Here is an 11,870-nt window from a genome sequence, read left to right as displayed (position 1 = left end):
GGCCGAAGGGCCTGTTTCCACACTGTAGGGGATGTAATATAATAAAGGAGGACTGCAGGTGCTGGAGATCAGAGTCGAGAGGGTGTGGTGCTGGAAAAACACAGCAGGTTCCTGATGAATGGCTTATGCCTGAAACATCGATTCTCCTGTTCTTCGGATGCTGCCTGACCTGCTGTGCCTTTCCAGCATCACACAATCATCATGCCACTTATGTACATTGCAACTCAGTGTTGGAGAACCACTATAAAAACAACACATATATTGAATATTTGGCATTTCAAAATCACTAAAGCTTGGACATTAATTATGGAGAAATTAGATTAAGTTTCACCCCTTCTTGCATTCGAAATCTGTGAGCAAAACAGATATGCAGGGAGACTCAGAAGACTAGCAGGAGCAATAGGGTTACCACAGTCAGGGATTTTAATTTTCTAAACATAGAATGGGCCCGTGCATTAAAGGCTTAGATAGGGTGGAATTTGTTAAGTGCGTTCAGGAAAGCTTCCTCAAGCAGTATGTAGAGGAAGGTCATTAGGAATTGCAGCAGGACCTTGATCAGTTGGGAAAGTGGGCCGAGAAATGGCAAATGGATTTAATACAGATAAGTGTGAGGTCTTGCATTTTGGAAAGTCAAATCAAGGTAGGAGTTTCATGGTGAATGGTTGGGCCTTAATGAGTGTAGTGGAACAGAGGGACTTTGGAGTTCAGGTGCAAGGTTCTCTGGAAGTGGAGTCCCAGGTAGACAGGGCAGTGACAAATGCTTTTGGGACACGGGCCTTCATCAGTTAAGCATTGAGTAAAGAAGTTGGGAAGTTATGTTGCAGTTGTACAGGACATTGGTGAGGCTGCACTTGGAGTATTGTGTTCAGTTTTGGTCACCTTGCTATAGGAAGGATGTTATTAAACTGGAAAGAGTGCAGGAGAAATTTACGAGGATGTTGCCAGAACTCAAGGGTCTGAGTCATTGGGAGAGGTTGGACAAGCTAGGACTTTTTAACTTTAGAGTATCGGAGAATGAGGGGGGACCTGTATGCTTCAGTGGCTGTAGATGTCAAGGGAGATTCAGGTGGCAGGCATGCAGACTCCTGAGAGGTACTCAACCAACGTGGTAGAATTAAAAGCCCTGATAGTAGCACTGAAACTAGCTAGGGATCAGAGAGTTAACACATATGCTGGTAGTAAGTTTTGCCTTTGGTATTGTTCATAACTGTGCATTGATCTGAGCTCAGTTAGGATACACCTCCTCGTCTGCAGGCCATATGCAGCAGGAAGAACAGGTAAAAGAGTTGGTGAGAGCATTCCCCTGCAGGAATTGCTCAGGAAGAATATAGGTAGAAGAGATTATACCGAAGAGGGGGGAAGGGAGTCCCCCTGCAGGTCGACTGTGATCGAGGGATTCATTTTACAGAGAAGGTGCTGAAGCAAGTGTATGACCTGTTTGGGATTAGACTGACAGTTTATCTCCCACACTACGCCAAAGTTCAGAATGAATGAATTAGACACTTAAAGTGAGTCTGACTAAGGCCCCGACACGGCCAGAATAGCGTCAAACAATTTTTGAAACGACTGGCAAAAAGGAGGGGATGATTAGAAACGGTAGGGGCAGGTTACTTTAGCTGTAATTAACGCTTTGAAGCCTCTATAAGATATGGCCGATTCGCTTTTTTACCAACTGACTCATACATCCAAGGAAGGACATATAGCAGAGATGTATACAATCTACGCCAGCTGGCTGCTGTCAATGAGCAGTACTAACCTGCTGCAAGTGGATCAGCACCAAGACCACAATCGGGTGATAAGCAATGAAGAGAATAGATTGGAGAAAAGATGGCCCTGGGACACTTTTGTCAGCAGAGTATGGGGTACTGAGAAGATCGATCAAGTGGGATGGAATACAGGGACAGTGGTATACATGCCCAGACATGGAGACAATCACATGTATTCACTAAAACAGGTTCACTACGTTGGGCAGTACCATGAAAGGACCTTGATGTCACAAAAAGACCCTCTGACTCACATAATTATCACGAATGCTACTGAACAAATGAATTGACTTAATAAGGAGCCACCAAGAAGGGCATCACTGGTTATGCTCAGATGAAATGACTGTACAAGGTTTTACAGATTGTGGTTTTGTGATGGATGGGAAGTGCACGTTACCCATTTCGCCAGTGAATGGGCGGTCCTCCTTGCAGTACGTTCCCGTTTGGAATGTGATGAAGCTGCTCCTTTAACAAGGTTATGGTGCCCTTGGCTGTTTTTGTCAGAGCGGTCATAAATGACACAGACTCCAAAAAGTCGAGGGTTGAAGGGTTTTAGGGCCAGTTTTGTAATAGTTAACAGATACTGCCTCAGGCAGAAAGCTTACAAGCTTTTTAAAAAAAGAACACTTGTCCAATTCTCCCAGCTCAGCATTTCTCTGGGCTTGGTTTGGGTTTTAGTAGTAGTGAGGGGAATAAAGCTGCTGGACCCAAAGAGGCTGGGACTCTCTCTCTGGCATCTCTTCTGTACGACACTGTGTTGATTTTACCTTTTGTGCCCAGGGGTGTTTATGGGAATTGTTGCGAGTATTTGGAACAGCATCATTAAGCTGGGATGATCTGTGGGGTTTTGGGAGAGGTTAATTTGTTCGGTATTCTGTTTTCTTTTCTTTGTGTTTCATTCAGTAATCTTACTTTAAAAATGCCTTGGTTAAAACTAAGTGGCATTACCAGCTGATTCTCTCTTGAAATATCCACCTTACACCTACATGAAGCAACTAATAAAGTGAGGATCTGGGCTACCTCAGTGAAATGTTTTGAGGAGTTCTGGCCTGGACCTTAACACCTGTGAGTGACAGGCCTGACTCCTGGGGTCTGCTTCGGTTGGGCTGCAGGGTAAGGGGGAGGTTAAAGAATCAAAACTGGCATTGAGATTCCAACAGTACACAATTTTTCTCTCTCACATACACACAGACAGACAGAATCATTCTGACACCTCCTCCTCTGTCCATATGACAAAAGGAACTATAGCGTCTAAGACCTGTTTAAAATACCCTCAGGTCTGTCATTCAAACACCGCGCTCTGCTCAAATCCCAGCTCATCCAATCAGCTCCCAGCTCTTTCTACCTGGAGCACACCTCCCCCAAGTATGGAGCCCACTAAGAGACAGCTTTTTGAGATTAGAGGCAGGGAGTGAATGAGAAAGGAAGTGTGATGAAAAGCAACTGCTCAATAGTTTAGTCCAGACTGCCTCAGGCTGTCCCTCTCCTCCCCCCAACTCTGCACCTCATACACTGGTCCAGACCTCAAATCCATACAGAGACAACACTGCCACTACACATGTTCATTTAGAGGATGGGACACAGACTCAGCAACCACAGAACACACATGTATCGCACAAGAAGACAGGATTTTCAAACACATCAACAAAAGGTGGGAGTTGACCTGAGATGAACAAAGTCAAGTCAGCAAGTTGCCTTTTACTCGTCTGAGAATTTTACAAATAAACAAAATGCCGTTTACAAATGGACATCAAATGATTACACGGATCTGTTGCACAAATAAGTGTGAGGTTTTTATACAAATGAACATGAGATTGTTAAAACATATCAACTACGTCCCTGACTATATACTGAGGAGCATTATGTCAGAGTGTGTGTTTCTTTCTGAATGTGTCTGTAAATGTCTGTACGGCTCTGCGTGTTGTGTGTCCGTTCACGTGTTTGTATGAGTATGTTCCTGTGTCTATGTGTCTTTCTGTTGTCTCTCTGTCTGTATATGTGTGTTCTTATGTCTGTCTATGTGTGCTTCTGTATGCACTTCTCTCTCTCTCTTTGAAATGAATGCATATCTGTGTTTATTTCTGTGTGCTGTGTGCGTGTGTCTGGGTCTGGTGTGTCGCTGGTTTTCTGTATTGTACGTGTGCTTCTGTGTGACCCATTCTGCCTGCAATGTGGTACACGTTGAATGAACGAATCAAAACCATGATGAATTGAGTCCTCTCCCTCTCTCCCTCCCCGATCCTCCGGAGTTTAATTTAAGTACAACACCACTCTCTGCTGGCCTCGCCATGTCACTGCACAAACCCCACAGTTTCTCCCCATTCCCGCCTGCATCCGCTTCCTGGTCATCTCGAGTGATTGGAGAAAGTGAGGACTGCAGATGATGGAGATTAGAGTCGGGGGTGTGGCACTGGAAAAGCACAGCCAGCATCCGAGGAGCAGGAGAATCAACGTTTCGAGCATAAGCTCTTCATCAGGAATGTGGAGGGGTTGGGGGGAGGGTCAAGCGACTGAGAGATAAATGGGAGGGGAGGTGGGGCTGGGAATGCGACAGATAGATGAAAGGGATAGGTAATGGTGATAGGTCAGGGCAGAGGGTGCAGCAGAGAAGATGGACAGGTAGGACAGTTCAGGAAGGAGGTTGGATCTGGGATAAGGAAGAAGAGGAAACTGGTGAAATCGGCATTGATCCCGTATGGGTGGAGGGTCCCAAGGCGGAAGTTGAGGTGTTCGTCCTCCAGGCGTCGGGTGGCCAGGACTGGGCCGTGAAGGAAGCCGGATCCCAAGGAGGGTTCTATGTGTGTGGCAACTTCCAAACGGGATCTTCGATTTCCGGAGCAAGTTCTTCAAGGTCTGAGGAAAAATGATTGCACAGACTCCCCCTGGCATATCAGATCTCTGCTAGTGGCAGGAAGACTATGGAGTCTCTTTAAGATATATCTTTATGGTATTCTTAAAATATTCAAGATAGCTCCACAACCATTTCAAAAATGGAAGTCTTCCACTGTATTTTTCACTGTAAAATACACATGACAAAAATGCATTCATTCATTCAACAAGAGGTATGCTGAGTGCCAGAAGCTTTAAATAAAAAAAAAACGAACAAGCTCAATCTGCATTGTATTATTTCAAGATAACTGCATGCTGTTTGATATATTTTATGGTTCATTGACTGACGAGATATCTTCACAATTTGACCATTACAAAGAGACATTCAAGGAAATCAGCTCTTTGAATGCACTCCATCCACCACAATAACTTCAGCACAAATGCAAAACGAACTACAAAGTCAACTGTAACGCCCTTGTTATTGACACAATTTCCCATTCAGAGTAAACAAACATTTTGCCAAATGCTTCAGCTCCTCTCTGAACTTTTTCTGCGCAATTCCATAGATACACGTGTTTGTGCAGGAACCCAGAAGCTGCAGCATAAATCCAACTTGTTGGGTGATGTACATCGGATTACTGAGGTATTTGTCTGTGTAATAGTAGTTTATCACTGGCCAGTTTACCGAATGTACAACATACGTCATCCACAGTAATACGAAATTGGCAGAAATACTGAAAAGCAAAACCATGGATGTTCTCCGATTCTTCCCTTCAGGACAGTTCTGGTTGCTGCTGTTACTCAGAAGGCCTGTGCGGGATCTGTTAGCCACAATAATGTGTCTGATGGTCAAAGCATTGAACAACAGGATTAACACAATTGGCAATAAAGGGGTAATGATGGTATCAATCCACTCATATACCTTCCGAAAAGTAGAAATGAAATCATCCATGCGTGGAAAACAATGCCATGGCACGCTGTCAATGATAAAAGCCGGCTCGATAAAATAGTAGAATGGGATACTCCTGAAACAGCTCATCACACATATAATGGCGATAACCACGCCAGCTGTTTTCTGTGTGCAATATTTTGATTGTATCTTCTGACAGCAAATCATTACATAGCGATCAAATGTGAAGGCAACAGTAAACCAGACCGAACAATCTACAGCTACTATGTATGCAACAAGATTGACAGTACATACTGGAGTCAAGGAAAGGAATCTAATTAGCCAATACATGTAATTAATCCGATGGAATATCACATCGACGATAACCACTGTTAGATCTGCCACTGCCATGGCTACCAGGTAGCATGTGATGCACTTGGATAGACCACACTTTCCTCGAACAAGGATCACAATTGCTATCAGGTTAACTGTGAAAAACAGAAGACCCTGAATGTAACATGAGATAGTCAAAATTACATACTTTCTTTTAAACAACATCTTTATATAGAAAATTGCACTAAATGCTCATATTTTGATTGATGAATTAAATACAATGAATAATTGAAATAACTCCTTCTATGACCAATTGCAAACTAATTTATGTCAGAAATGTAAATTCAATTTTTTTGAGATCAAGGCAGATGAAAAGTTATTATAGTTAAATATTATGGCAACATGCCTGTATAAAACAAATAGAGTCCACGTACCTTTTCACACTCACCTGTTGGGTGTCTAACACTAACTAAGCATTATTACCTTTTTAGACTGTATGCACACTCCACATTCAGTGATAGTTTATACAGAATAACATTCAACACGCTTGAAATTGAGAGCCTGAAACTGTCAATCCGGTTTGCAGTATCAAGTAAATTCCAAGTCACCCCGTTAACTCTCCAGAAAGTGTCAATCTAAAGTGATCAGCAACAGCAAAGGACGGACAGCTATCCAAAATTAAATTTCCCGTTCAGTATAATTAAACACACATTTCCAGAACAGAACCACTTATTGCTGAATTTTTAAATGAATACTTTGGGTAAAAACTTTATACCTTTATCTAAACATCAAAGAAGCCTGGGCAAAACTCTGGGTGTACAATTTAATGAGTGGATCAAACACTAGTTAGTCCGACAGGGAAAAGTGCAAAATAGAAAATATGACGACAAGATCACACATCAACAGAAGAAAATCACCAATTCTCCATTCACATTAACCCAGTTAAGCATCCAGGTTATAGGATAACATGCATAAAAACAGCAGATGTAACGACAAGTAAACAAGGCAGGACTCTGCAATGTAACACATGAAATCATTTTGCAAAGAAACAATTGTAGAAATCACCTTGACAAAGGCATGACAGCAATGTTAATGCTGGCAAGTTGAAGGAGTTGTTATTTCATTTCTGATCTGATCTCAGTGCCATTCTGGGTGGGAGTTTTTATCAATAACTCTGAAAGCATTAACTGATTGAACGTTAGCTGAGGTGCAAATTGAAGAATCGTTCCAATTCGTGAACCATTTCGGAAAACAGGACAATCTCTTTACATTTAAGCCATACCAGCAAAGGGAGAATGGATTACATTTGTTAGCACACATCACTTTTCGACTTGGACAGCACTGTTCCATGATCTCACCTGGAATACTGATAGCAGCCAGAACTGGATAGTAAATTAGATCAACCTGAAAAATTGTAGGGTATCCCATTTCTTGTGAGAAACTTCAATAACTGCACTGACAAGTATTTTTTTCCTTCTGTGTGTGTTCGTACAAAACACACTCAGTGTCGCTTACTTATATGAAAGCGAAATCTCCAAGGACTTCTTTAGGGTAAGATCAGTAATATTAGTTACAATCCACTGAATAAACAAATGCCCATGAACAGTTTTGGTTGCAGGGATTTGTGAGTAACAACACAGCTTCCACCACCCTCACTCCACACCGCCCCAGCCTGTCCCACCATCTCTGTTGTTTGCCATCCACACACCCCACGTCCCTCAATGGCATCCTCATTGTTTAACGTATTTTGAGGCACATCAAACTCCACGGCATCTGGATTTGATTCCTCACTCTGTGGGGCATTAAAAAACAACTGTTTCTCCAGTTCCTTCTCTCTATGATAACAAGATTTCAACATATTTTCATGACATACCCGATACAGATTTTTCCTGTCCGGCATCTTTACCATGTAGTTCACTTGATACAACTTTTTCTCGATTTGATAGGAACCACTAAACCTGGGTTTGAAGGAATCTCCTACCACTGGTAACAATACTAATATATCATCCCAATGGGAAAATACCTGAATTTCAGAGTTTTATCTGCCACCTGCTTCATTCTATGCTGTTCCCTTTTTAGGTGATGTTTAGCGAACTCACCTACCTGATTTAATCTCTCCCTCACCTCTGATAAATAATCGAAGAGTGAGGTCTCTGACTTCAGTCCTGTCAGTTCCTTTTTTAATTAATTTCAAAGGTCTCTCATTTCATGTTCGAATATTAACTCAAAGGGAGTAAACTGAGTAGATTCATGTCGGGCATCTCTAATGGCAAACAATATAAATGGGATACCTTTATCCCAATCATTCAGGTAATCCTGACAGTATGCTCTCAACATGGTCTTCAGGTTCTGATGCTATCTTTCAAAGCTACCTGGGATTCAGGATGATATGTATTTGATTTAAAATGGTGTTTGCCTAAGCTATGCATGACTTCCTTAAACAGCCTAGCAGTAAAATTATAACCTTGGTCAGACTGAATCTCTCTAGGGAACCGAGCTGGAAATGTGTTGCTGGAAAAGCGCAGCAGGTCAGGCAGCATCCAGGGAACAGGAGAATCGACGTTTCGGGCATAAGCCCTTCTTCATCTTCCCTAATAATTAGGCCTCTTATTTTGCCTATAAACATTCACTCATAGAATGTAAGTAACTTTTTCACTAATTTGTTGCTTGCCTTTTCTTCTATGTTTTACTCAATAAAAAACTTGAGGCTGTGGCCTTACAAAAGTCCCCTTTGTTCGAGCGTTGATATGTTCAGAATTTTCTATTTATAGAAACCTGATTAACTTCCTGAATGTTTCTTTCTGTGGAGAATCTCATCTTATCCACCATATCTATACAGAGATGGCAAACCTAGCTGTGAACATCTACTGTCCATAACTATTAAACCATTTCGACCATTTTGTGTTAGCTAAATCAGCCCAAGCGGCCATCTTGTTAACTTCATCATGGGCCATTTCATTACCCTAGCAACAGACTATGGATCAACCACCTCACTGTTCCCTTAGCAACGCCTGGAAGCCTCAATCCCTATCACTGGTCTTCCCTAACAATGGTCTTCTGCCACACCCCCCACTCGATTCCCCGAGCAACAGCAAATTGCCTGACGTACACTCTGTTTCCCTTGCAATGTTCTGTTACCCTACCCACCTGTTCCCTGGCCCCACACTGTGGCTCCCTCAGCAATGGCTTGTGTACCACTCCCACTCTGTTCCCTACCAATGGCCAGTGGTCCCTCACGTTTCCCCTAGTAATGGCCAGTGGTCCAACAATGACCCAGATCCCGAGTGAAGCCATTCCCACTCTGCTCCCTTAGCAACAGGCCCTGGCCTAACCTCCAAGCTACTCCCTAAACATCGCCAGACCACAACAACACGACGGTTGGAGGAAGAGCGCCTCACGCCCCTCCCCCAAGTCCCTCCTCCCTACCTTTTATCTTAGCCTGCTGGACAAACTTTCCTCATTTCTGAAGAAGGGCTTATGCCCGAAACGTCGATTCTCCTGTTCCCTGGATGCTGCCTGACCTGCTGCGCTTTTCCAGCAACACATTTTCAACTCCCTAAACAATGGCTTGCTGCATCATTCCAGGTCTGTTCTCTCAACAATTGGCTATGTCCTACCACCACACTTGTCCCCAACAACGCCCTTGAACCCACAGGCCACACCTTTCCCCGAGCAATGACCTTGAACCCCAACCACTACATTATTCCTCGAGCAACGCCATTAAATCCACCTGCCATACAGTTCCCCTAGCAATGACCTTGCATCCACAGGATACACTGATCCCCTAGCAATGTCCTTGAATCCACCTGCCCCATTAATCCCCCAGCAACGCCCTTCAATCCAACTACCACACTCTTCCCCCGCAATGACCTTGAACCCAACCGCCACAATGTTCCCCTTGAAATGGTCTTAAACACACCTGCCACACTGCTCCCCGAGCAATGGCCTAGTTACAGATGAATGGACCTAACACCTTCAATATATTATCTGGGCCAACATGACATCAATTGTTAATGTTAACTTGAGTATGTAACATTCAAAATAAGCGTTTAAAAAAATGATAATTCTAAAAGATGAGAGACTTAACAAACAACCCAGATCTTTTTCAATAAATGATTTCAGTTACATCACACTGTAAATTCTTGCTATAAATTCGGTGTGTTACAATCTTATTCTCCACAACCACCTGATGAAGAAGCTGCGTTCCCAAAGCTAGTGTTCTAAATGTACCTGTTGGACTAAAACCCAATGTTGTGTGATTTTTTTCCTTTGTACACCTCAGTCCAACACCACTGTCTCCAAATCGTGACTTAATATTCTGGACATGTCACTGAATTTTGATCATGTGTCCCTTTCTAAATGCATCATTTGTTATTTTGCCTTTGATTTCAAGAAATCTTGACAGAGGTGCAATTAGAATAAAATAATAAACTTTTACTTCAATCCTAAATTGATCTTTAGTGAAAATTCTGCAGTCCAATGTCTGAAAGGTTCCACTGATTAACCTCTCCTGATTTATCCTAATTTGGGATCAGCAGTGTCCCTTTTCAAATGGATCATCGGATGTCCTACCTTGTATTCCAAGAAGTCTTGACACAGGCGCAATTACAACAACTTTTTATGGGTCTAGAGAGTGTTGATCAAGCAGTCCACATAATCAATGTAAAAACACAACTAAAGAATGCAGGGAATATACGAATCAATATTATACTTCATTTCCATCGTCAGGCATTTCAATGATAACGCAACTTTGCTCTTAAACAAAACCGAGTGCCTTCCCATTCGCACCCTCAGCTCGCTGCTTGGACATCGCAGAGATCCCGCCAATACAGTAAACTTACAGTAGTTTAGGTGCAGAACTGCTTCCAGTTTATCTAAGTTCATGAGATGCCGATTAAAACAAAGTTTGCTGAACAAGAAAGCAATGAACTCTTACTTTACTGATTTTTGGTGGAAATTCTACAGCCCAATGTCTGAAAGGTTCCACTGATTAACATCTCCAATTGAAAATTGTTGATTCATAATTTGCTGGCTTGCACGCAATACACACGTGGCACCTCCATTAAGAAAACATTTTAAAACTTTTGTAGGTGCACCAATAAATTCTCTATTGATCAAAATTGAGACTTATGCAGTTTGGAAGTCGATGAGTTCAACTAATTATGATATTTTGTGAATATTTCAACTGAGCTTTATAAACCTCCTTGAGCTTAATACTCTAGATATTTCGCAGATTTTGGATGTGCCTGTCTGTGTCTACATGTGAAATATGAAGTTGAAGACATGTACTGTGCCTTTAAGACAGGGCGAAAGTTCTTTACACAGAGAGCCTCAAGGCACCTGACATGTGACTGACTAGCAGTCTCAGTGTGTGCTGCAAAAATGACCATCTGTAACATTTAGCTATGAAAGAAATACTTGAGCTTTGGTTGCTGTTTTGACGACCATTTGAATTTAGCCAATCAGTTTAACTTATGCCCCAGGATAATAATACCCAATCGAATATTAGGGTATATCCGATGTTAGGGTATAAAGAAGCAGACATTTTGAAAGTTAGCCAGAGAGACCAACAGCCCTCGCCAGAGTAGCTGACAGCAATACACTCTCCAGCAAGGATATCTTTTCATATGAAACATCTTTGCAGCTGAAGACAGCAGATGACCCAGGGAGATCTTCAGCTGAAAGAAGGAGGACACCAGAGATGACAGCCACTGTGTGGTTTTGAAATTATGTTGATGTAATTTTAATACAGGCGGTTATTAGAACAGTATTATGTTATTGAGTTGGAGGCAGATGATAAACAGTTCAGAGAAAGGTGGCTTGGAGCTGTAAATACCTTTTGTTTAATTTTCACTTGGAGAGTAAAACAATAAATTAATTGTTTTCTTTAAATAGTAGAATTTGGAAGTTCTCTGTCACTCATACTTTAACAGATTATGAGGCAGGGTGAGCTTTTCTGGCTGCTTGGTTTAATTAGCAGAAGAGCTCACTGCTGTGTCGTAACAGTTTGGGAGCTTGGGTCTCTCATTTGGACTGGTTTAGATAGATCCAGTCTG

At 42.2% G+C, this 11,870-nt stretch overlaps 1 protein-coding gene across 1 annotated transcript; it reads right to left on the bottom strand.

Moving 5' to 3' along the window:
- Window positions 1-5,070: 5,070 nt before the first annotated feature.
- LOC122544008 (probable G-protein coupled receptor 139) lies at window positions 5,071-7,714 on the bottom strand. Its single transcript, XM_043683021.1, has 2 exons — window positions 7,688-7,714; window positions 5,071-5,988 (listed from the first exon to the last, which is right to left on the bottom strand). The coding sequence occupies exons 1-2, from the start codon at window positions 7,712-7,714 to the stop codon at window positions 5,071-5,073; spliced, it is 945 nt and encodes a 314-aa protein (XP_043538956.1).
- Window positions 7,715-11,870: the final 4,156 nt, after the last annotated feature.

Source organism: Chiloscyllium plagiosum, chromosome 45 (assembly GCF_004010195.1).
Source record: "Chiloscyllium plagiosum isolate BGI_BamShark_2017 chromosome 45, ASM401019v2, whole genome shotgun sequence".
NCBI lineage: Eukaryota > Metazoa > Chordata > Chondrichthyes > Orectolobiformes > Hemiscylliidae > Chiloscyllium > Chiloscyllium plagiosum.
The sequence above is the reverse complement of the archived record's forward strand: the minus strand, read 5'-3'. Positions and strand labels throughout refer to the sequence as shown.

Bases quoted from the DNA above. Each gene is read 5' to 3' on its own strand.
- LOC122544008 (XM_043683021.1), bottom strand. From the start codon at position 7,714: ATGCCGGACAGGAAAAATCTGTATCGG. The intron at 5,989-7,687 runs GTATGTCATGAA...TGTTACATTCAG, and splicing joins ACAGGAAAAATCTGTATCGG to GGTCTTCTGTTTTTCACAGT.